This window comes from Oncorhynchus tshawytscha, linkage group LG05 (genome assembly GCF_018296145.1).
Source record: "Oncorhynchus tshawytscha isolate Ot180627B linkage group LG05, Otsh_v2.0, whole genome shotgun sequence".
In the NCBI taxonomy this organism is placed as follows: domain Eukaryota; kingdom Metazoa; phylum Chordata; class Actinopteri; order Salmoniformes; family Salmonidae; genus Oncorhynchus; species Oncorhynchus tshawytscha.
In genome coordinates this window covers 12,461,312-12,485,979 of record NC_056433.1, presented here as the reverse complement: position 1 = coordinate 12,485,979, position 24,668 = coordinate 12,461,312, and the positions used below count along the sequence as shown (strand labels likewise).

Below are 24,668 nucleotides of genomic sequence, written 5' to 3'. Positions count from 1 at the left end.
AATAGGCCTACATTCATCTGTCTCATATTTCTTTCACGTTTTTCAAACTCACTGACCATCATATAGGCAGGCACAACTATAACTAAACATACAGTATATAGGCTACTGTTGTAACTGTATAGTTTGTCATCCATGTAATGTAATATAACGCTTCTTTGAAATACAAGCCATACAAATTCGGGGGCGCACTTCAACGCTCACTATGTGATGGCCAAAAGGTTATTGCTTGAAGTAATATACTGGAAAAATGCGCAGCCACCTGTCCAATTCTCTCGGGTAGACTGACTACACGCTGTCAAGTCAATCCGGCAACTAACAGGAGTGATAGGAGACTACAAGTATCATTATTTTTTACCCAATACCAAGACAATATGCTAACGTCACCCGTAGACGACTCGAACATTTTGTTACACTTGTTAAATTATAGTACATTCTGCTTGTGTTTAGTGTCTAAAATCCCGTCGATTGTTCTCGTAGCAAGAGCGAAGTCTTCCAAGGGATTCAGCCTGAAGGGCTTGCTGTTGGAGTTGACTGGGTAAGTTAAGGGACATCTCCACACGTCTGTACTCACATAGCTGTGTTTCAGACTAGCCTATTGGTACATGTATGTAAAACTTAAGCATACATAGTCTAATTTGCACGGATAAATTGAGACATAAAAACAACGGGTTTTATTTTTGTTTGGGGGGTTCTAATACATTTCGATGTTTTTGTAATAACTAGGAAGCAGCAATGATGGCTGTTTTGCTATTAATCAACTAGAAAACAGGTCACACCATCAACTACTAAATTAATGTCAAGTGGTTTGAAACATCTCATCTCCTCTGAGTAGGAACAGCATATGACATTCAATGTATTTCTTCTAAAGCATACTTCATGAGATATAGGCCTATAACCCATCAAAGATGCATTTCCGATAACGTTTCCAGATGCTATACCTACATTCTGAAATAACTTTGATCCCCCCTGAACTCTTCCTCAGCTTTCATTAACTTTGAAGCGACATGTAGGGGAAGAGGGGCTTAAACTAGGCATTCTATACTGTACTGGTCTCAGTATAGCTCGGCTGCAGCTGTGGTGCCCCATTACACTGTCACTCGACCCACTGGTAAATGTCAACTGGAAATGGATGGGGTACAGACTGATGGGGAGCGTCTGACTTTGGGAGAAAGGAGCGAGGGGAACCAGGGTGTCAGTTGGCAGCATGGTAAAGGCAAGGGCGACTCCTAACCCAACACCTAGCTACCTTGTCAAGAGATTCGGATTCAGATGTAATAGCTAAGGTGTTGGGTTGACAGTCTAAATGTCCCGGGTTCAAGGCCAGGTCGGGACAACCTCATGACTTCACTACAGTACAACATACTACAGAAATCAGACTCCCCTAATCCTAATTCCCTGCAGTTCAGTTTTGTGATTTAGTGTGTTGGCATACATGCAGCCTGTGTGTCTGGTCACTCTGCTGGTACTGGCATCTAAATGAATCCACTGTCTGTCTGCCTGCCTCTCTCTCTGCCCGTCTGTCTGTCCCTCTGTGTCTGTCTGTCTCTCCCTCTCTGTCCGTCCATCTGTCTGCCTGTCTGTCTGCATGTCCTTCCATTCCAGATATGTCGTGTTTGTCACCTACCAGATTCACCATGCTGCACCATCTTCCACATTCCTGGAGTACCCGATACTCATTGCCCAAGGTGATGTTGCACACGATCATGCTATCATGTGCTATGACCCCATCATGGCACGAGTCATGAAAGGGTGTTCTTCCTATGTGTGTGTGTGTTCTGAGTGAAATATATATAAATAGAGCATTGTGTGTGTGACAGAGAAGAAGATCCTTAAAGGTGAACTTCAGTATTTTACAACTTGATGTTAATGTTTTTTCATCTTGAAAGTATATGGACCAGGAGAAACTGTAATCCGGGGTTAGTTTTTCTGAAAAAATAGCTAATGTGCGCTAATGTGATTAGCATGAGGTTGTAAGTAACAACAACATTTCCCAGGACATAGACATATCTGATATGGGCAGAACCTTACATTCTCATTAATCTAACTGCACTGTCCAATTTACAGTATCTATTACAGTGAAATAATATCATGCTATTGTTTGAGGAGAGTGCACAGTTATGAACTTCAAAATATATTAATAAACCAATTAGGCACATTTGGGTAGACTTGAAACAACATGTTGAACAGCAATGCAATGGTTCATTGGATCAGTCTAAAACTTTGCACATACACTGCTGACATCTAGTTGCCAAAATCTAACTGCACCTAAACTGGAATAATACACTGTGGCCTTTCTCTTGCATTTCAAAGAAGATTAAAAAAATAATAATAAAAAAAGCATGTTTTTTTCTTTGTATTATCTTTTACCAGATCTAATGTGTTATATTATCCTACATTCATTTCACATTTCCACAAACATCAAAGTGTTTCCTTTCAAATGGTATCAAGAATATGCATATCCTTGCTTCAGGTCCTGAGCTACAGGCAGTTAGATTTGGTTATATCATTTTAGTCAAAAACCGATCCTTAACAGCCTATACAAACTTAAGCTAACTTTAGCCACAGCTAGCTAAAACTCTATGGGAGTAATACGGGCAACTGTGCAATGTTACAAATGTCGTCTTTAATGTCAAATAATTCAGTTGGTTTGGCCATGATATTTAGAAAATTATCACGGTTGACACTATACCATTGATAGCCAGCTAGAAGTGGCTAAAGTTAGCAGACGTTTGTAGAGGCAGTTTAATGAAATCTGAACCATGGATGACTTTTTATCCTTCCCATAGACTAGTTACAGGGTGAAGAATCATCTAACATTAACTACTGAAATCCCCCTTTAACAAGTCTGTTGCATTAACTAAGAGGTGTAAATTGAAGCACAGTGTATTTTTGTTTTAGACACCGTCCTGCTTCTGCTCATCCTCTATTACAATGGGAAAGCCAAGCACAGCTTGATCTACATTGCACTGTATCCTCCACCCAATCAGAATGCAGATGCTCAGGTAGATTTGACCGATTACAATCTTTCACAGACACAATTATACATTAAAGACCACTGAAAGGGGTGAGCGATGTGAGAGCGTGTATGCTATGCGTGTTTTTCTGAGGGCGATTGCGTTTTAATTGAAGGGGAGGGAGTCAGTACAAGCCTTTGACTCTCATGGCAACCGTAACCAATCACTGAGTACAAGCGTCTGACTCTCATGACAACCGTAACCAATCACTGAGTACAAGCGTCTGACTCGCATGACAACCCTTACCAATCACTGAGTACAAGCGGCTGACTCTCATGACAACCCTGACCAATCACTGAGTACAAGCGGCTGACTCATGACAACCTTAACCAATCACTGAGTACAAGCGGCTGACTTTGACAATCCTAACCAATCACTGAGAAATGACAAACATTGCTCACTGTCAGCTGTTGTAGTCTTTAATGTTCCACTCTAGATTTGTAGGGGGATGGAAACTTGTCACACTACAAGATTGGATCATTGATCTGGCTATGGTAAGTATAGCATGTTTAAACAAACTACAACTTGTAAGGCTTAGTGAAGGATTCATAAACTGTTTATAAGGCCTATATAGATGCTCCAGAAATCATTCAGCTGTTAGGTGACTTGTGTATAGGCCTTAATCCTGTTTCTGAGGGCCCACAGTGGGTGTGCAGGCTTTTGTTCCAGACCAACACAATCATCCAATCATCAAGCCCTTAGTTGAATCAGGTGCGTTAGGACGGATCTGCCCTCCGTTCTTACCCAGTGGGGCTTAAATCAGGCTGTCATTGTAAATACAAATGTGTTCTTAATTGACCTGCCTGGTAAAATAAAGGTAAAAAATAAAATAATAATCTTCATGTCTGTTCTTGGTCCTGTTTCTACCCCTTCAGAGCCTCTGTACCTTAATCAGTGCCAGCAGTAAGTTTGCCTCTGCCCAGTGCCTGTACCAGTCCAAGGACTCCTCCGGGGTCAGTGCCCTCGCCTGGAGCATATCCTGCTACACCTGCTTGGGTGAGTACCAAGCCAAGGGAGGTGAAGAGACTGTGGTCCAATTCCTCTACCATTCAAAGTGTGCACATGTTCACACCCCTTCATGTATTTACAAAGAATGGATTGGTGTAAGGAAATGATGGAAACTCCCAATACTTACATCCAATCCACTGCTTTTAAATCCATGAGGAGTGAACAGGTGGACACTTCAGGTTGAAGAGTAGAGAATCTGACTGCCAGTTTGGTACTAGAACAGTAGGCCTCTTCCATTGGTCATTTTGTATTGTGGGGGTCTGAATGTTTAAAGGGATATTTCACACATTTGTGATTTGGGTGAACTGTCCCTTTAATACAGTAATGGAGATATCATTGACTGTTTCGAGGGTTTGTTTGTGCGTCTATGTTTTTACACTCAAATCCTCTGTGTTTCAGCGAGGATGTTCACTACAATTATGACAACAGCAGACATACAAGGTCAGTATCTACTGCCTGCCTCACCATGTGATCTTAGTCCATAGAGATGTACTAGAGCTCATTTCATACTTTTGCTGAAATAGGGTTTTAGGCCAAGTGGGTCCTCTACCCAACTCTATGGCTTCGATGAAATAGATCACTTTCTGAAAGTTCAACAGAAGTTATAAACATTAGGAAGTGAGCCCACAGTGATCAGTTTGTGGCCTTTGGTTCTTTGATTCTTCCAGTTCTCACCCGGTTCGCAGTCTTGTCATCGCTCAATGGATTTGTGCTGGCCATGATATTCCACTACAGAAGAGATGTCAAAAAGGTGGAATGAGCTTTGGAGATGAGTCTGTCAGTCACCTGAGTCATATTCTTCAGGCAGCAAACAGAAGAACACAGAATGACACATGAAGGGACTAACTGGACTTAAAACTGGACTGTCCTATAAAGAAAACTAGCATTTTCACTTGCAAAATGTCTGACTTGTGAAACCACAAACAAGGTCTTATCCACTGGTCTTTTGGTCCCAGAACATGGTATTGAAGCAACCCTTAGGAAGAAAAAGTCTTAAATTCTCCAAAATGATGAGCAATACAAGTAAAACACATAATAAAGAATATTCACTGTCTTATCGAGTACAGTATTTATTCAGATTTTTTCCAACAAGCCATGTAGTAGACGGGCAGTGATATAGAACATAAATTGAATATAATTGTTCCAGTTCTGTCTGATGGTCAGCATTGTTTACTGAAGCCTGAAAACTGATGACGAGAAACTCCGGGGGTGAAGTCTTCTCTAGGTACAGATCTAGGAATCCCCTCCCCCAATCCTATCCGCAACCATTAGTGGGGTAAATACAAAACTGACCCAGGATCAGCGTCCATTGGGGCGACTGTGGAAGAATATTCCCATATTGTACTTCATGGTTCAACTTATTCGGTCATAAAGACAAACACTTTAGCTTGTTTCCAGATCCATTTGTGCCGTTTTGCCCCTTTGGTTGGTGTTGTTGACAAGACAGCACAAACAGAACTGGGACTAGGCTACAAACACTTTACTCTGATAATGTAACATGATTTGAATGAAGTAATACACTCATCTAAGTATCAATTGTAGACTAAACTCAGATTTTACACTTTAAATTATATTTTTATACATAGCCTATCTTGTAACATTACAGGGAAAAATATGTGCAGTGAAATATTTAGTTTTCGTAAAAATAAAACTATCACATACGGTACCAGTCAAAAGTTTGGACACACCTACTAATTCAAGGGTTTTTATTCATTTAAACTTTTTTCATACATTGTAGTATAATAGTGTAGACATCAAAACTATGAAATAACACATGGAATCATGTAGTAACCAAGAAAGTGTTAAACATTTGAAAATATATTTTATATTTGAGATTCTTCAAAGTAGCCACCCTTTGCTTTGATGACAGCTTTGCACACTTGGCATTCTCTCAACCAGCTTCATGAGGTAGTCACCTGGAATGCATTTCAATTAACAGGTGTGCCTTGTTAAAAGTTCATTTGTGGAATTTCTTTCCTTCTGAGCCAATCAGTTGTGCTGTGACAAGGTATACAAAAGATAGCCCTATTTAGTAAAAGACCAAGTCTATATTATGGCAAGAACAGCTCAAATAAGCAAAGAGAAACAGCAGTCCATCATTACTTTAAGACATGAAGGTCAGTCAATGCAGAATATTTCAAGAACTTTGAAAGTATCTTCAAGTGCAGTCTTAAAAACCATCAAGCACTATGATGAAACTGGCTCTCATGAGAACCGCCACAGGAAAGGAAGACCCAGAGTTACCTCTGCTGCAGAGGATAAGTTCCTTAGAGTTACCAGCCTCAGATATTGCAGCCCCAAAAAATGCTTCAGAGTTCAAGTAACAGACATCTCAACATCAACTGTTCAGAGGAGACTAGTGAATCAGGCTTCATGGTTGAATTGTTGCAAAGAAACCACTACTAAAGGACACCAATAAGAAAAATAAACTTCCTTGGGCCAAGAAACACGAGCAATGGACATTAGACCGGTGGAAATCGGTCCTTTGGTCTGATAAGTCCAAATTTTGCGATCTCCGCATGTGTGGTTCCCACCATGAAGCATGGAGGAGGTTGTGTGATGGTGCTTTGCTGGTGACACTGTCAGTGACTTATTTAGAATTCAAGGCACACTTAACCAGCATGGCTACCACAGCATTCTGCAGTGATACGCCATCCCATCCGGTTTGCACTTAGTGGGATTATCATTTTTACATTATCATTCTTACACCTCCAGGTTGTGTAAGTTCTATTTGACCAAGAAGGAGAGTGATGGAGTGCTGCGTCAGATGACCTGGGTTCCACAATCACCTGACCTCAACCCAATTGAGATGGTTTGGGATGAGTTGGACCGTAAAAATGCCCAGCATATGTGGGAACTCCTTCAAGACTGTTGGAAAAGCATTCCAGGTGAAACCGGTTGAGAGAATGCCCAAGAGTGTGCAAAGCTGTCATCAAGGCAAAGGGTGGCTACTTTAAAGAGTCTTAAATATAAAATATATTTAGATTTTTTTAACACTTTTTTGGTTACTACATGATTCCATGTTTTATTTGATAGTTTTGATGTCTTTACTATTATTCTACAATGTAGAAAATAGTAACAATAAATTAAAACCCTTGAATAAGTAGGTGTCCAAACTTTTGACCTGTACTGTATCTTTGTGGCAATAATACACTGACAGAACACGTATTCCTATATATACACACATACACACACCTAATACAGACCCATCTAATTATATAGCTTATGAGGATCACCCAGGCATGTAAAGACACAGGCAAATCTATGGCTAGGTCTGTATGTATTTCATCATGACATTTATAAAATAAGGCAGTTTTAGAGCGACCTGCAAAGTACTTCATTTTCTCGATCCATGAAATTGTACAAATTTGCCATGACATGCATAGTGTATGAAGCCTGGTGCCAGATCTGTTTGTGCCGTCTTGCCATTGGCATGACAACAGCACAGCAATGGAGTTGGCAAGACGGCACAAACGGCTCTAGGACCAGGCTATACTGTAGAAGGCAGAAGGTGAAACCATTTGGTTTACTGAGACATATGCAAGTCCGACTGCAGTCCTTACATGAATGCAACGTTAACCTGACCCTCTTTCCCTAAAATATCTGGCGTTTTGCAGTCTTTGGTTGAATCCAAAATGGCACCTTACTCCCTATATAGTGCAACTACTTCTGACCAGAACCATATGGGCCCTGGTCAAAAGTTGTGCACTATATAGGGAATAGGGCCCCATTTGAGACACTGCCTTTGTCTCTGAAAAGGCAAAGTAGATGTATAGGTTCCACTGTGTTCAGGCTCCAGTCCACATGATGTGAGAGGATTCAGCACATCTTTGTATCATAGAGGTAAACTGTGAAGAGAGAAAATAAATTAGTTCATATGGCATTTTGCTAGATGAAGTCGGATTACGCACATGAAGAGTGCGTGCAAAAACCCATACAGACAACAAATAGCTAACAAAACACCAGCCATCACCACCACAAACTAGCAGCACACAGCATGCAACGAAACAAAGATTTGTTGAGAACTTCTCTGACAACTCAAACGCACATTAACACTGACTGTGGTGGGTTCTTCAGCAGAACACTGACTGTGGTGGGTTCTTCAGCAGATATTATCATCATATTGTAGTGAATGTCCAACTCAGTGACTCCCATCAGAAAGCTCTACACAACCCAACCATTACTGGCAATCAATTCTGTTAAATGCCCCTATTGAAATCACACAAAACATGCATAATAGTGATAATACCGGTATGCTATTTAGTAGACACTTGTATCCAAAGCGACCTACAGTACAGTGAGTGCATACATTTTTAGTCTGTTATCCCTCTCAGAATTGAACCTACGACTGAGGTGGCATGCTCTTACCAATGGAGCCACACATGCATCAGGCCTCAACAAAAACTCAATTTCCCAGCAGCCACTGCTGAAGTTACCCCTCACTTCCTCAGAAGCCGAACATATCATCATCATCATCATCATCATCATCATCGACATCCTCCAACGACCAACTCCAGTCCTTCAGGCTTTCAAAATCAACAAGCAATCTGAAACGGTAGAGGGAGTCCCCCTGGTGTCAGTCCATGGCCTGCAGTCCATGTTTTAGTCAGACACTACAGTGAGCAATTCCTGATTCTCTACCCTTCTGCCCTAACTGTACACTTTCATGGATTGAAAAAGACTGGTGTAAGAAATATGGTGCAAACTCCCTAGTTCAGCCCATATACACACCAATCCAGTTCACTCCTAGATAGAGAACGGTAGAGAATTGGGACATGGGGTCAGCCCTGTACAGTTACTTGAAATGCATGACATGAGGCAGAGGGTGGAGGAGCGGCTGAGAGAGGGAGTGGTTAGTAGAGATGACATGGAGGAGCGGCTGAGAGAGGGAGTGGTTAGTAGAGATGACATGGAGGAGCGGCTGAGAGAGGGAGTGGTTAGTAGAGATGACATGGATGAGCGGCTGAGAGAGGGAGTGGTTAGTAGAGATGACATGGATGAGCGGCTGAGAGAGGGAGTGGTTAGTAGATGACATGGACATGGATGAGACATGGATGGCGGCTGAGAGGGAGTGGTTAGTAGAGATGACATGGATGAGCGGCTGAGAGAGGGAGTGGTTAGTAGAGATGACATGGATGAGCGGCTGAGAGAGGGAGTGGTTAGTAGAGATGACATGGATGAGCGGCTGAGAGAGGGAGTGGTTAGTAGAGATGACATGGATGAGCGGCTGAGAGAGGGAGTGGTTAGTAGAAATGACATGGATGAGCGGCTGAGAGAGGGAGTGGTTAGTAGAGATGACATGGATGAGCGGCTGAGAGAGGGAGTGGTTAGTAGAAATGACATGGATGAGCGGCTGAGAGAGGGAGTGGTTAGTAGAGATGACATGGATGAGCGGCTGAGAGAGGGAGTGGTTAGTAGAGATGACATGGATGAGCGGCTGAGAGAGGGAGTGGTTAGTAGAGATGACATGGATGAGCGGCTGAGAGAGGGAGTGGTTAGTAGAGATGACATGGATGAGCGGCTGAGAGAGGGAGTGGTTAGTAGAGATGACATGGATGAGCGGCTGAGAGAGGGAGTGGTTAGTAGAAATGACATGGATGAGCGGCTGAGAGAGGGAGTGGTTAGTAGAGATGACATGGATGAGCGGCTGAGAGAGGGAGTGGTTAGTAGAGATGACATGGATGAGCGGCTGAGAGAGGGAGTGGTTAGTAGAATGACATGGATGAGCGGCTGAGAGAGGGAGTGGTTAGTAGAGATGACATGGATGAGCGGCTGAGAGAGGAAGTGGTTAGTGGAGATGACATGGATGAGCGGCTGAGAGAGGGAGTGGCTAGTGGAGATGACATGGCAGGCAGTGCAGCAGACTGACAGTCACACACAATACTGACTGGGGTCTGCTACTTACAGTCTAGCAGAGTGATTAGCACTAGTATGATGGGGGGGTTCAAAGGTGAGGAGTCAAGTGTCAGTGGAGGATGATTCTGAGCATGGGGCCAGCACTAAAGGGAAGTGGCCAGTGGAAGAGAGTGAGTTAGGAGCTAGCTGAGCATGTGAGTAAATGAGTTTTCCAGCATTCTGGGGCTTTCTACACCCTTCGTATTCATTGCTAAGGTGAATGATGGACCTCACACTGATGACACCGACTTGGCTTTGGTTATTTGTGAAGGTATAGTGTTGAAAGTGTGTGTAAGTCCAGGACTAGGCATAATCTTTGTCTGGGAAACCGGCACATAGAGTTGTGACAGTTTGGAATAAGTATTGTCCATAAAAGACTCAAGCAACAGCAAGAACATTATGCCATGATTGCAGATTTGTTTATAAGATAAGTTACTTATTAGCTCATAAACTGGCATGAAGCTAAGCAAGATGACTCTGGTCTAAAAGACAAGTAACATAAACCATTATGTGATTACTGTGGAAAGTTCCTAGAATGAATAGTCTGACAAGTACACTCCTACACTACACAACATTTGAAAGATTTCCAGTTCCTAGTCAAACCCCACCCATAGTCTCACCTGGGCTTCCCTTCGAGCTGAGTCTTCTGGCGGCTGGGCTGGACCTTGATGGCTCCGCGGTAGGAAAGGCTAGGGGAGTTGCGGGGGGGGGAGCGTTGTGGGGTGTTGCGGGGGAGGCTTGTGGTGAGGTTTCTGGGGAGGAGCGAGAGGGTGGCTCGGGGCTTGGGCAGCAGAGGCTGCATTGGGGGCGGGGCTAGGGGTGGGGTGTTTCCGGGGGATGCGTTTGATTAGCTGGCTGACCCATCTCTTCTGCTCTGTCTGAGAGCCGGCCAATAGGAGCAGGTCTTTGGCCGTGGACATGTCATAGTTTACTGAGGAGAGACGAGGGTTAAGGTTAGTCAATACACTCTAAAACAGGTAGAAAAACCATTATGAACTGTGCTGTACATTGGTTAACAATACTAGTGGAGTATTTGAACCACGGCCCAACAAGATGTGACCTTTGCCCTCTACTGACCCCTGCAGGGGGCGATGACCTCCTCCTTCCGGTCTAGGTGGTCCTTGTGGCACTTGGTGTGGCAGCGGCGGCACTCCAGCGCGGGCGGCGGCTTGAACACGTTCCACAGAGGTCGCGTGCATGCCTCGCAGCTCGACGGCAGGTGGTAGAACGTGGGGATGAACTCGTGACCCTTGTGCCTGACGAAGGACGAGCGCTCGCCTGTCAGCGTTAGGGGCTCCACCGCAAACTCTTGCTCCCGCTTGCTCTCGCCCTCGTTGGCGTACAGAATCTGTGAGGGGGAAGAAAGGGAAGACAGAAAAGAGAGGGATGAGAGAAGTGAAATTCACCATTAACAGTTTTTCTACTGCTCAAAACAGAGGAATGTAAAACTAGTCCAGGACAGCTTGGCTCAACTTTGTGTCGGAGTTATGTTACCTGGAATATCCGGGGGATTTCTTTGACGTCAGCGCGGTACACGTCTGTCTGAGTGACCGGTCGGATGTGGAACAGCTTACTGCAAGGAGGAAAGAACAAGGTTATGAACAAGGTTATGATAGGCATCGCAATACAAGCAATTGGTCTCTATCAGCAGAGGCCATAGGAATTCATGGGACGAAAACAGAGGCTTTGTCTCAAATAGCACCCTATTAGCTACATAGGTCTCTAGTTAAAACCAGTGCACTATGGGCCCTAGTTGAAAGTAGTTCAATATATAGGGAATAGGGTGCCATTTGGGAGCAGACAGAGCCACATAAGAATGTGGATGTCTTCACTCACTTGATGTCTAGGATCATGAAGGGGTTGGACTGCTCTCGGTCCATCTCACTGTTGTAGAACAGAATCTTCTTACTGCTCACTACCACATACTGTCAGAGAGAGAGAGAGAGAGAACAGTCACACTTTATCATCTCAAATGCTGGGGAAATATCAACGTCTGTAGACATGGGTTCAAATAGTGTTTGTTTTCTTTTGAATACTTTAGAGTGTTTGATTGAGCCTGCCCGGAGTGTTAAATGGACATCGTTTAGACTTTTGGGACTATTCCACTTGTTCCCATTGAGCCAGGATAGCTCAATCGATCGCAGATAAAGCATTTCAAATACTATTAGTACCCAGGACTGTATTAGCAGAAGGATAGGCGGAGCCAGAGGGAGCAGCATACCTTTCTATCCCATCCAAACCTCTTGGTATTCTTGGCAGGAAGTGACAGCCAGCCCTCCAGCCTGGTATCTGTTTTGCATAAGGGAAAAGGGAATTACATTAGCAAATAAGAGCAATACACTATTCCAGTATATTCCATACTGCAGAGAAGTAGCGGAAGTTAGGAGCCAATCCACACGGCACACTTTGTCTCAACAAGTTAAACCCCTGTTGTCAAAACAAACATGTTGCGTGCATCATATTATGCCCTTTAGCCAATTCATTTATCTCTATAAACATTTTTTACATGACTTCCTTGCTATTGTATTTTGGTATCATCTACTAATTGTGCTTGAAACAAAGCAGGGCTGCTTCGAAAAGACACCCCATATGTCGTGCACTCATTATGGGTCAAAGAAGTGCATTATAGAAGGAATAGGGGGCCATTTCAGATACAGCTCAGGAACCCTACACTGGATCCATTCCAAAAGACAAACAATATCTGGACAGTCCTCATACTATAGTTTGAGTCAACTCAAGGTTAACAGGGGCCACAAAATGTTAGGCTGCGACTTTCCGCACACAGCTGCAAAACACCAGGCAGTATTAGTAGCACTGTAAAGCCACTGTCAGTAGTGTTAGACACACAGCTGAGTAAAGCCACTGTCAGTAGTGTTAGACAGACAGCCGAGGCGGGAGAGAGAAGGTGCGTATTTTTGGCAACTAGCTGCATTGTGTTTGAACTTTGAACCAGCATGCGGGTTCACCTGCACCACTGCGGTCAGGCTCTGGGGGCGGCTGCTCATAGGTGAGGGCCAAAGGTTGGCGGCCATGTTCTAACCGCCCGTCATTTCCTTCATACTCCTCCTCCTCCTCCTCATCCTCAAAGAGAGGGTGAGATACTCTGAAGGAGGGCCGGGTGGCAACGCTGACAGATTTCTGCGTGCGCTGGTAGTGGAAGGACATGGACTCAGAGGTCTGGGAGTGAGTGATGTGCACTACGCAGCCACAACAGAGAGAGAGATAGAGAAAAAGGATGAAGGGAAAACAGGCAGGAATAAGGAATAACAGGTGTATCTTAAAGCAGAGGTTTAGGAATAGTGAAACAAGGGGTGGGAAAGGCCATAGTGACGGGGGGAATAAACGTGTGAGGGACATTGTGCTGAGACAGAGAGATAGGGGAGGATAGAGGAGAAGAAATACTGTGGAAAGAGACAGCACAGAGATGGGGGAGGATTGACTCACAATTAGTGTTAAATTACTACGTGCTCAGCGTTTTGACTCGGGTGCTCGGCGTTTTGACTCGGGTGCTCGGCGTTTTGACTCGGGTGCTAAAGTGAGGGGTGTTGAAAGTGTTGTTACCTGGGTAACCGCTGTCGTCCATGTCCAGGTCATTACCACTGCTGAAGCTAGTGGAGTCCATGGAGGTGATGCTCAGAGAGGTCAGCTGACAGCGCAGCTGCTCGATGTCACTGTCCTTACTGTCCAAGGCCATCTGCAGCTCAATGTGCACCTGGCTCTCGTCTGATATCACCTGGAGGTGGAAATACACACACACTTTTGAATTTAGACATTTAGAATGTCAGTTAGGTTGGATTTACTGGTGTCTTCATATCGATGTAATTGTGGGAGGAAATAATAAAAACAGTTCAGTTGTGTATATTACTATATTAACAAATGGATTCTTTTTCATTCCTCAGTCATCATCTCATCGCTGCTCAGACAGTAGCAGTCAGCCAGCCAGTTATCTCTGTGTTCCCCATACTGTACTGCCTTCAGTCATCCTATTTAGATTGCCTGCCTAAGCATGCTGCAGAGCTGTCTGACAAAATCATTTGACTAGTTTTTCCAAAGTAGATAAGACATACTTTCACAAACGGTCTCTGTCCTTCTCGTTGTTGTGTTGTGTACATTCCTCCCTCATTTGTGTGCATCTAACCTAATGTTGCAGGCGTAAAAGTGTATCCGTCCAGAGATCTGTGCCATCACAGCAGCAAGATTTGTGACCTGTTGCCACGAGAAAAGGGCAACCAGTGAAGAACAAACACCATTGTAAATACAACCCATATTTATGCTTATTTATTTTATATTGTGTCCTTTAACCATTTGTACATTGTTAAAACACTGTATATATATATATATATAATATGACATTTGTAATGTCTTTATTGTTTTGAAACTTCTGTATGTGTAATGTTTACTGTTCATTTTTATTGTTTATTTCACTTTATATATTACCTACCTCACTTGCTTTGGCAATGTTAACACGTTTCCCATGCCAATAAAGCCCTTGAATTGAATTGAATTGAATTGATCTGTATATAATGACTAGATGCTCATGTTTCCACCTTAACAATGGGAGTCGTTGTACCAAAGGCGGGAAGGCAGGCGACAAGCTTAAGTTCAAAGTTCACCCGTTGGATTTATTTTGGACATTTGTCTCTTGTCCGAGACGGAAAAAATAGGCAGATTATGTTCATTGTAGTTAATTGCCACGTAGATTGAATATTTGGCTTAATGAAAACTATAATTGCCTTCAGCTCAGCGTCCCCCATAAAGTTCTTGACTTGAATTCTCTTTCGACAAATGCTGCGTTGGACTCACAAAACAAACAAAAAAAACATTGGTCAAATTACGAAACGTTGGTTAAAATCGCTCAGCACTAGGTTGGACTGACTGACTGCCTGTTAAAGAGTATGTGTGATGGTTAGTATAAGGTTGTGGTTGTGTTTTGGTTGTACGGACTGACTGCCTGTTAGTGGTTGGGTTATGGTTAGTATAAGGTTGTGGTTGTGTTTTGGTTGTACGGACTGACTGCCTGTTAGTGGTTGGGTTATGGTTAGTATAAGGTTGTGGTTTGGTTAGTATAAGGTTGTGGTTGTGATGGTTAGTATAAGGTTGTGGTTTGGTTGTACTGACTGACTGCCAGTTAAAGTGGTTGTGTGATGGTTAGTACAAGGTTGTGGTTTGGTTGTACTGACTGACTGCCTGTTAAAGTGGTTGTGTGATGGTTAGTATAAGGCTGTGGTTTGGTTGTACTGACTGACTGCCTGTTAAAGTGGTTGTGTGATGGTTAGTATAAGGCTGTGGTTTGGTTGTACTGACTGACTCCCTGTTAAAGTGGTTGTGTGATGGTTAGTATAAGGCTGTGGTTGTGATGGTTAGTGATGGTTAGTATAAGGTTGTGGTTTGGTTGTACTGACTGACTGCCAGTTAAAGTGGTTGTGTGATGGTTAGTATAAGGCTGTGGTTTGGTTGTACTGACTGACTGCCTGTTAAAGTGGTTGTGTGATGGTTAGTATAAGGTTGTGTTTTAGACTGACCGCCTGCATGTCGTTGATCTCTTTCTGGTACTTGATGATGGTGGAGTTGAGTTTCTCCTTCTCTGACCTCAGCTCCAGCTGCAGCTTCCTGTTCTCCTTCTCCTTCCTGCGCACGTCCAGCGTGTCGTCGCGGTTGTGACCCGTTCGCAACGTCTCCCTGCGGTTCATGATCTCGGCCAGCTTGTTGATCGCCTGGTGGGCATGTACATATACAGTCCACAATATATTATGGTAATGGACAGCACACTGCAATATATATTCTCAATGAAAAACACGTTATGGGCTGGTTTCTCTGGTTTCTCAGCCTAGTCCTGGAACAAAACACACACATGTAATGGAGATTCTCTATTGAGTATGCCTTTTAGTCCAGGACTAGGCATCTGACCCTATATATATTAAATCAACAAATAGATGCATACTATGTAACATTGGAGTTCTGTCGCTGTCCTGCTGAACCCAGGACATGAACAAAACCATCATTTGTATTCCAGGTGCTAGCGTTTTATGCTAACCATTACCCTACCAATAACATGGGCAGTGTTCAAATACCTATACTTGCTGTCTAAATAGTAAGCATTTGGGGTATGTGAAAATATACAATTTTATAGAAAGTGACATTTTGGGAAAGACGATGCTTTAAATGCCAGGATGTCATATACTCATTTCCATCTAGTAGAATTCACTGCACACTATTGAGGAAGAACAGCTGATAATCAGATATGACGAGCTGTACCCAAATGAACTATTGATTCCCGCCAATGTAATTGTGCATTCTCAGTATGGATGAGCCTCTCATCTGTTTTTACTAAACAGCACATTCTAAATAGTATGTAGTACTATTAGTACACAGTATTTAACTTACTACTGTAACACATTCTGGATAAGATCGTCTGCTAAATGACTAAAATGTAAAGATGTCGTTTTAGTAAGTAGTAGACAAGATAGACTTCAGACACAGACATCGTCTTAGTAGGGTTAGGGTGACGCTACTACAGGTCTCAGGGCAGGTGATGTCACCGCAAGATGGCTGCTAGCGCTCACTAGCCAGCTATTTCACACGTGACACACATCCGCCCAGTCTCATCCGCCCAGTCTCATCCGCCCAGTCTCATCCGCCCAGTCTCATCCGCCCAGTCTCATCCGTCCAGTCTCATCCGTCCAGTCTCATCCGTCCAGTCTCATCCGTCCAGTCTCATCCGTCCAGTCTCATCCGTCCAGTCTCATCCGTCCAGTCTCATCCGTCCAGTCTGTCACCTGAATCTTGAGCGTTCTCTCCGTCTGCAGCTGCTTCTCAAAGGACATCTTCACACAGTTCATCTGTCTCTCCTCCTCTCTGGCCTTCTGCAGCTCTGTGGACCAAACCAATACCAAACATTCTCACAACACCCCTGGAATGTTTTGGACAACACACAGCATCACCAAACCAATACTAAACATTCTCATAACATCTCTGTTACATTCTGGCCACTGTGAACCGGGGCTCAGAGCACAAGGGGTCTAGACAATGAGAGGGGTGACTCACGTTGCTGCATCTCCTTCAGTTGGTTATTGAGCTCCTCCTTCTCATTGGCCAGGTTGGCCACGTCCACTGTCAGGGTGCGGTTGGACTCCTCCAGCTGTAGGAGACAGCAGAGGACAGATCGGCGTTACAGACACTCCAAGTAGTGTGTGTGGTCTTGTCATGCGAGTACAGTACATAAAAAAAAATGTCACAACAAGCCTGATGGAAAAAGCACATTTTCCAGTAAACTTTCCAAATGTCAGCAAAATCAAAATACGCAAGACAAATTGGGATCTTTTTGTGTCTGTAAAATGAGTAATGCGAGAATTGGCGGTGGAAAAGCCTTTATGTTCAAATTTTGATGTAACAACATATCAAAGTGAACTAACGCGATGACGTGGTGTCTGGTCCTCCCACTATGACTCGTCAGGAAACCATGCAGTTTATTAGGCTACAGATGAAGCAAGTTATGATGAACTTCACAGGGTGGTGAAAGTGCAAGGAGATAAGCTTGATGCTCCTTTCCAATAAATATTGAGGGTCTGATTCTGGTGACATGATGATCGATGCTTGGCCGCTGTTTGACAAATAAAAATAATCTTGCTGTTCTGTCTATAATAGTCTCATCATGTAGGCTATACCAGCACTGTATCTGTGAGCTGCATGTGCCAAGACCAGAGCGGGCACATTCGCTATATAACGCAAAATCTTTTGTGACAAAACCATCAGTAGAATTGAAAATGCGATGGAAACAGATTTAAATTCTATTTGGTACATGGAAGTTATTTTTATGTGCACTGCATCATCAAGCACAGCCTTTTATCGATAACAAGTCAATTTGATGGAAACATCTCTGGAAGGAAAATGAACATTTTTATGCGGATTTTAGAATATTTGCATGAAAAACAGTTGGCTTTTGGATGGAAGCCTAGCTTCAGAAATCTAGCTAGTGAAACCTAGCTTCAGAAACCTAGCTAGTGAAACCTAGCTTCAGAAACCTAGCTAGTGAAACCTAGCTTCAGAAACCTAGAGCTAGTGAAACCTAGCTTCAGAAACCTAGAGCTAGTGAAACCTAGCTTCAGAAACCTAGAGCTAGTGAAACCTAGCTTCAGAAACCTAGAGCTAGTGAAACCTAGCTAGTGAAACCTAGAGCTTCAGTGAAACCTAGAGCTTCAGTGAAACCTAGAGCTAGTGAAACCTAGCTTCAGAAACCTAGAGCTAGTGAAACCTAGCTTCAGAAACCTAGAGCTAGTGAAACCTAGCTAGTGAAACCTAGAGCTTCAGTGAAACCTAGAGCTTCAGTGAAACCTAGAGCTAGTGAAACCTAGAGCTAGTGAAACCTAGAGTGTGAAAACCTAGCTAGTAAAACCTAGCTAGTAAAACCTAGAGCTAGTGAAACCTAGAGCTAGTGAAACCTAGAGCTAACCTAGCTAGTGAAACCTAGCTAGTGAAACCTAACCTAGAGCTAGTGAAACCTAGCTAGTAAAACCTAGAGCTAGTGAAACCTAGCTAGTGAAACCTAGCTAGTGAAACCTAGCTAGTGAAACCTAGAGCTAGTAAAACCTAGAGCTAGTAAAACCTAGAGCTAGTAAAAGCTAGTGAGCTAGTAAAACCTAGAGCTAGTGAAAGTTAGCTTCAGAAACCTAGCTAGTGAAAGTTAGCTTCAGAAACCGAGCTAGTGAAAGTTAGCTTCAGAAACCTAGCTAGTGAAAGTTAGCTTCAGAAACCTAGCTAGTGAAAGTTAGCTTCAGAAACCTAGCTAGTGAAAGTTAGCTTCAGAAACCTAGCTAGTGAAAGTTAGCTTCAGAAACCTAGCTAGTGAAACCTAGCTTCAGAAACCTAGCTAGTGAAACCTAGCTTCAGAAACCTAGCTTCAGAAACCTAGCTTCAGAAACCTAGCTAGTGAAACCTAGCTTCAGAAACCTAGCTTCAGAAACCTAGCTTCAGAAACCTAGCCAGTGAAACCTAGCTTCAGAAACCTAGCCAGTGAAACCTAGCTTCTTTGACAATATTCTTAACTGATTGATTGATTTCAGGTCTCAGTTTCACTCTCGGTATCTCTCTCTTCCTCCCTCTGTCAGTCCCCCCTCTGTCAGCCCCCCTCTGTGTCAGTCTCTCTTCCTACCTCTGTCAGTCTCCCCCTCTCTGTGTCAGTCTCTCTTCCTTCCACTCTCACTCTCCCACGTCAGTCTCTCTTCCTTCCACTCTCTGTCAGTCTCTCTTCCTCACTCCCTCTCTGTCAATCTCTCTTCTTCTATCCCCTCCCTCCCTGTTGTCTACTAGCTCCTGCCATCATTTCTCCTCTCCCTCCCTCTCTCCTCTCCCTCCCTCTCTCCCACCCCTTCCCTCTCTCCATCTATCTCCCCCTCTCACCGAGCCGATGGTAGCCTCCTTGTCTCCTAGCTCCTGCCTGTGTCTGGCCGTCATATCCTTCACCTCCAGTTCCTTCATGATCTTCTCCTTCTCTAGGTCAGAGTACTGCTCTTCGGCGATGGAGCGCGCCAGCTGCTCCGAGTCCGCCTTGGTCAGGCTCACCTCCAGCTGGGCCGCCAGGGAATCCCTGAGGGAAAGACAATCCGGAATATCAGGGAATGTGGGAACATTGGGGAATTGGACACTATAACCTGGGAAATGTTAATGAGACCTAATCTGTGCCCAGTACTGTTATGGCTGCCAGAGACCCCTGGAAATTAGGAATGTGGGGAAATTCTCACACTACTGTATGGGAAAATAAAGTTAATGAAACCTAATCTAGTCCAGTACTGTATGTCAAAGCAGTCACTGGAAGCCCGGAAAGGAAATCCCGTAATACCAGGAAAATCAGTGTTTGTGGGATTTTTTTAGACTACAATATGGGAAAGAGGAACAGATGACATTAGTGTCATGTTTGTCAGGGCATTCACATGACCAAGGCCTACATTAATCTCTCAAAGTCAGCAAATGTTATGTTCAGGCCAATCAATGAGCTCCATAGCCATTTCTATGAAACACTTACCCACAGTCCTACGGGCTTGCTGCTACAGGAGTCTACACGTTAAAAGTCTGTCTGTGTGACTTTACAGTGCGTGTTAATCTCGGTTAACTCAGAACTAAAATCTTGCGTCATTTTGTCAGATGCTCAAAGCTTATTGTGTTGGTGATATGGTGATTGATGGCACGCCACCTGTAGACTGGAGGTTAGGTAACACGCTGATCATATTACCTGCAGTATTGTCAGGCTATCATCTCGCAATTGACTGAGTGATAAGGGTGGAATGCATGTTGACATTAGGCTACAGATCATCTTTCAGGGACAGACTACAGTCCTAGAGAGACTAAGTGTGTGCTCATGACTCTAATCTTCAACAGTTTGTTAGAGGTGCTCAGAGGGTCAAGATGATATTTTCCTTTCAAAATGGTCCAGTCCAGCACCTACAGTAGATACGTAACCAGGCCAGTGCCGTACAGCTCGGCTCAGTTTGGTTTGGCTCAGTATTGTGAACAAATAGTGTCAGGTAGGGTTACAAAATTCTGTTAACTTTCCCCAAAGTTTCCAGAAATCCTGGTTGTAAGATTACTGTAAGATTTCTGGAAAACATGGGAATTTGGGGAAAAGTTACCAGAATGTTGCAACCTTAGTGTCAAGGATCAGTTTCTGGTTGGATCCTAATGTTCCAGTACCTTTCTTCCTGGTACTCCTCCAGTCTCTGCTGAATGTCTTTATACAGCTTGTTCCTCTCATCACACTCCTCCTTCAGCTCCCGGTTCTGGGTCTTGTACAGGGTCTGGTACAGAGGAAACGGTCAACACACAACAACCATGGGATGTCCCAAATGGCACCATATTCCATATGTAGTGCACTACTTTTTGACCAGGGTCCATAGGGATCTGGGATCTGAGCTTCAATGCCATACAACTCTCCTTCCGTGGCCTCCAACTGTTCTTAAACGCAAGTAAAACTAAATGCATGCTATTCAATCGATCACTGCCCGCACCTGCTCGCCCGTCCAGCATCACTACTCTGGACGGCTCCGACTTAGAATACGTGGACAACTACAAATACCTGGGTGTCTGGTTAGACTGTAAACTCTCCTTCCAGACTCACATTAAGCATCTCCAATCGGCTTCCTATATCGCAACAAAGCATCCTTCACTCATGCTGCCAAACATACCCTCATAAAACTGACCATCCTACCGATCCTAGACTTCGGTGATGTCATCTATAAAATAGCCTCCAACACTCTACTCAACAAGCTGGATGCAGTCTATCACAGTGCCATCCGTTTTGTCACCAAAGCCCCATACACTACACTACCCACCATTGCGACCTGTACGCTCTCGTTGGCTGGCCCTCGCTTCATACTCGTCGCCAAACCCACTGGCTACAGGTTATCTTCAAGTCTCTGCTAGGTAAAGCCCCGCTTTATCTCAGCTCACTGATCACCATAGCAGCACCCACTCGTAGCACGCGCTCCAGCAGGTATATCTCACTGGTCACCCCCAAAGCCAATTCCCTCTTTGGTTGTCTTTCCTTCCAGTCCTCTGCTGCCAATGACTGGAACGAATTGCAAAAATCTCTGAAGCTGGAGACTCACATCTCCCTCACTAGCTTTAAGCACCAGCTGTCAGAGCAGCTTACAGATCACTGCAGCTGTACATAGCCCATCTGTAAACAGCCCATCTATCTACCTACCTCATCCCCATACTGGTATTTATTTATTTTGCTCGTTTGCACCCCAGTATCTCTGCACATTCACCTTCTGCCGATCTACTATTCCAGTGTTTAATTGCTATATTGTAATTACTTCGCCACCATGGCCTATTTATTTCCTTAACTTACCTCATTTGCACTCACTGTATATAGACTTTTTGTTTTCTTTTGTTTTACTGTATGTTTTGTTTATTCCATGTGTAACTCTGTGTTGTTGTATGTGTCGAATTGCTACGTTTATCTTGGCCAGGTCGCAGTTGCAAATGAGAACTTGTTCTCAACTAGCCTACCTGGTTAAATAAAGGTGAAATAAAAAAATGAAAATAAAAAGTAGTGCACTACATAGGGGATAGCGTGCCATTTGGGACAAAACACTACACTGGTAAGCAGAATGAATAGACAGAAAAGAGATAATAGTCTTTCTTAGGGGTGCAAAATTAACTTTCCCAAAATACCCAGGAGTATACCAACCAGGATTTCTGGAAAACCTGGGAATTTGGGGAAAATTGCCCGAATTTTGCAACCCAGTCTTTCCACACATTGGAAATCAACAGTACCGTGAAATACTGCTCTGCCTCCAGCTGGTCCTTAAACTCCTTCAGCTGTCCTTCAGCCTCCTGTCTCTCCCTGTGATTGGGCAAAATCACTGTCAATCACTACCATGTCAAATCACATGTCAATCTGAAACAACTGACATACACAACTCCCACGACTTAGGGCATGGGAAAGAAAGACATGATATCTAACATCCATTGGTCATCACATCCTTTTCTCTCACACACTTATGTCCAAGCCAGCTGCCCGTGTGTGTGTGTTTGTGTGTATCCCACTCTACCTGCGTAGCTCATGGTTCTGTTTCTCCAGGCTCTGCTTCATGTCTAGCAGGTGGTTGAGCTCCTGCTTCAGCTGCTTCTCTGAGGAGCGCAGGGCGGTCACCTGCTGGGTCTGTGCCTTCAGGTCGTTCTGGCTCAGCCTGCGCTTCTGCTCCTCCTGCTCCATGCCCAGGCTCAGGTTCTTCACCTAGAGGGAGAAGGAGGGAGGGGGAGGTGAGAGAGAAAAAGAGAGCAAGATGGTGAGGTTAGTCAGGGTAAAGACAGCACCAAGCTACAGCTAACTGTCAAAATAAGTAAATGAGGGATACAAAGTATACTGAAAGCCGGTGCTTCCACACAGGTGAGGTTCCCGAGTTCATTATGCAATTAACATCCCATCATGCTTAGGGTCATGTATAAAAATGCTGGGCAGGCCATTATTTTGGTTGCTATGGCTATGTCCCCATAGGAAGACAATGCCCCCATCCACAGGGCACGAGTGGTCACTAAATGCTTTGATGAGCACGAAAACGATGTAAACCATATGCCATGATCTCAACCCAATAGAACACATAGCCCACCTATAATTTAGCCCAAACAACTACCTCTTTCCCTACTGTATTTATTTTGTTATTTATTTATTTTGCTCCTTTGCACCCCATTATTTTTATTTCTACTTTGCACATTCTTCCACTGCAAATCTACCATTCCAGTGTTTTACTTGCTATATTGTATTTACTTTGCCACCATGGCCTTTTTTTGCCTTTACCTCCCTTATCTCACCTCATTTGCTCACATTGTATATAGTCTTGTTTCTACTGTATTATTGACTGTATGTTTGTTTTACTCCATGTGTAACTGTGTTATTGTATGTGTCGAACTGCTTTGCTTTATCTTGGCCAGGTCGCAGTTGTAAATGAGAACTTGTTCTCAACTTGTCTACCTGGTTAAATAAAGGTGAAAAAAAAAAACTTATGGGGGAATCTGGAGTGGAGACTGACAGCATTTTCCACCACCAACAACAAAACACCAAATGGTGGAATTTCTTGTGGAAGAATGGAGCATTCCTCCAATAGATTTCCAGACACTTGTAGAATCTATGCCAAGGTACATTGAAGATGTTCTGGCTCATAGTGGTCCAAAACCCTATTAAAACACTGTTGGTTTTCCCTTTATGTGTGCAGCTGATGAAACAGAGAGAAGTCTTCACGAAACACAATCTTTACACACACACTCTCACACATTCAACTCCTTACACACACACAAACACAAGGTATGTACACACACACACACACACACACACACAGGGCATGTACAGACACACACACACAGAAACACACACCTCCTCGGCGAGTTTGTCCTTGTGCGTGTTCAGCTCATCCACTTTGTGCTGGGCCTGCTTGTAGTCACAGTCCAGCATGGAGTGTTCCTTCTCCAGCTGCAGCAGTCTGGACTCCAACTGCAGCTTGGAGCTCCGCTCCTCCTGCAGCGTCCTCTCCATCCCTGACAAACACAAGGAGACAATGCTACCATAACTATTAGAATAATAGACAATTGTATAATGTGGTCCATTAGCCAACACCTTTATCCAAACGGTCATTATTGACTCAGTAGTTTCTTGACCTCTCTTTTTTCCCCACATACATTTTTCTCGAATATGCTCCATTTCTATCCACCCCAGATTGCTGGATCGAATCCCCGAGCTGACAAGGTAAAAATCTGTCGTTCTGCCCCTGAGCAAGGCAGTTAACCCACTGTTCCCCGGGCGCCGAAAGACACGGATGTCGTTTAAGGCAGCCCCTCGCACCTCTCTGATTCAGAGGGGTTGGGTTAAATGCTGAAGACACATTTCAGTTGAAGGTATTCTGTTGTACAACTGACTAGGCATCCCATTTCCCCCAATCACCTCTACTTTTTCTTCCTCCCTCTCACCTTTCAGGGCCTCAGACTTGGCCTCCTCAATGGACTTATAGACCTGGTTCTTGTCAGCAAGGCGTGTCTTGGTGGCCTTGTGCTCGGCCTCCTCTATGTCAAAACTCTGTTGCAACGACTTGAGCTTGAACGTCAGGTCAATCTCCTGGTTGCTCTTCTCCTAATGGGCCCAACCAGAGGTCAAAGGTCAGCTGTGTGTTTGTTTATTTGTGGCTGTAATCTGTGTACATCCACAGGACAAAGCGAGGGCATCCGCCCCTGTGAGACCTGAGAGGACTTGAGATGATTAAAGAA

The 24,668-nt window shown here is 43.9% G+C and overlaps 2 protein-coding genes across 8 annotated transcripts in view; one reads left to right on the top strand and one right to left on the bottom strand.

The window, feature by feature from the left end:
• The first annotated feature begins 6 nt into the window (after positions 1–6).
• On the top strand, positions 7–5,703 carry LOC112249926 (solute carrier family 66 member 3). The gene is made up of 7 exons (XM_024419662.2): positions 7–535; positions 1,603–1,685; positions 2,899–2,968; positions 3,451–3,508; positions 3,890–4,010; positions 4,422–4,463; positions 4,691–5,703. The coding sequence occupies exons 1-7, from the start codon at positions 372–374 to the stop codon at positions 4,780–4,782; spliced, it is 630 nt and encodes a 209-aa protein (XP_024275430.1). The 5' UTR covers positions 7–371; the 3' UTR covers positions 4,783–5,703.
• A 1,374-nt stretch (positions 5,704–7,077) lies between these two features.
• The window catches only part of LOC112249925 (rho-associated protein kinase 2-like), a 66,278-nt gene continuing 48,687 nt past the window's right edge, over positions 7,078–24,668 (bottom strand). For 2 of the 7 annotated variants that reach the window (XM_042321479.1, XM_042321484.1), the window contains exons 17-33: positions 24,375–24,534; positions 23,785–23,945; positions 22,466–22,650; positions 22,188–22,257; positions 20,601–20,704; positions 19,314–19,500; positions 16,962–17,055; positions 16,694–16,788; positions 15,440–15,631; positions 13,479–13,650; positions 12,884–13,114; positions 12,139–12,206; positions 11,754–11,842; positions 11,412–11,490; positions 10,995–11,265; positions 10,538–10,848; positions 7,078–7,870 (exon numbers count right to left, since the gene is read on the bottom strand). In XM_042321479.1, coding sequence (XP_042177413.1) covers positions 10,607–10,848; positions 10,995–11,265; positions 11,412–11,490; positions 11,754–11,842; positions 12,139–12,206; positions 12,884–13,114; positions 13,479–13,650; positions 15,440–15,631; positions 16,694–16,788; positions 16,962–17,055; positions 19,314–19,500; positions 20,601–20,704; positions 22,188–22,257; positions 22,466–22,650; positions 23,785–23,945; positions 24,375–24,534 — 2,400 coding nt within the window. In that variant the 3' untranslated portion in view covers positions 7,078–7,870; positions 10,538–10,606. Of the gene's footprint in view, positions 7,871–8,458; positions 8,570–9,927; positions 10,022–10,537; positions 10,849–10,994; positions 11,266–11,411; positions 11,491–11,753; positions 11,843–12,138; positions 12,207–12,883; positions 13,115–13,478; positions 13,651–15,439; positions 15,632–16,693; positions 16,789–16,961; positions 17,056–19,313; positions 19,501–20,600; positions 20,705–22,187; positions 22,258–22,465; positions 22,651–23,784; positions 23,946–24,374; positions 24,535–24,668 lie in introns of all 7 variants that reach the window. The other 5 variants (XM_042321483.1, XM_042321481.1, XM_042321480.1 and 2 more) reach the window with 5 other exon arrangements.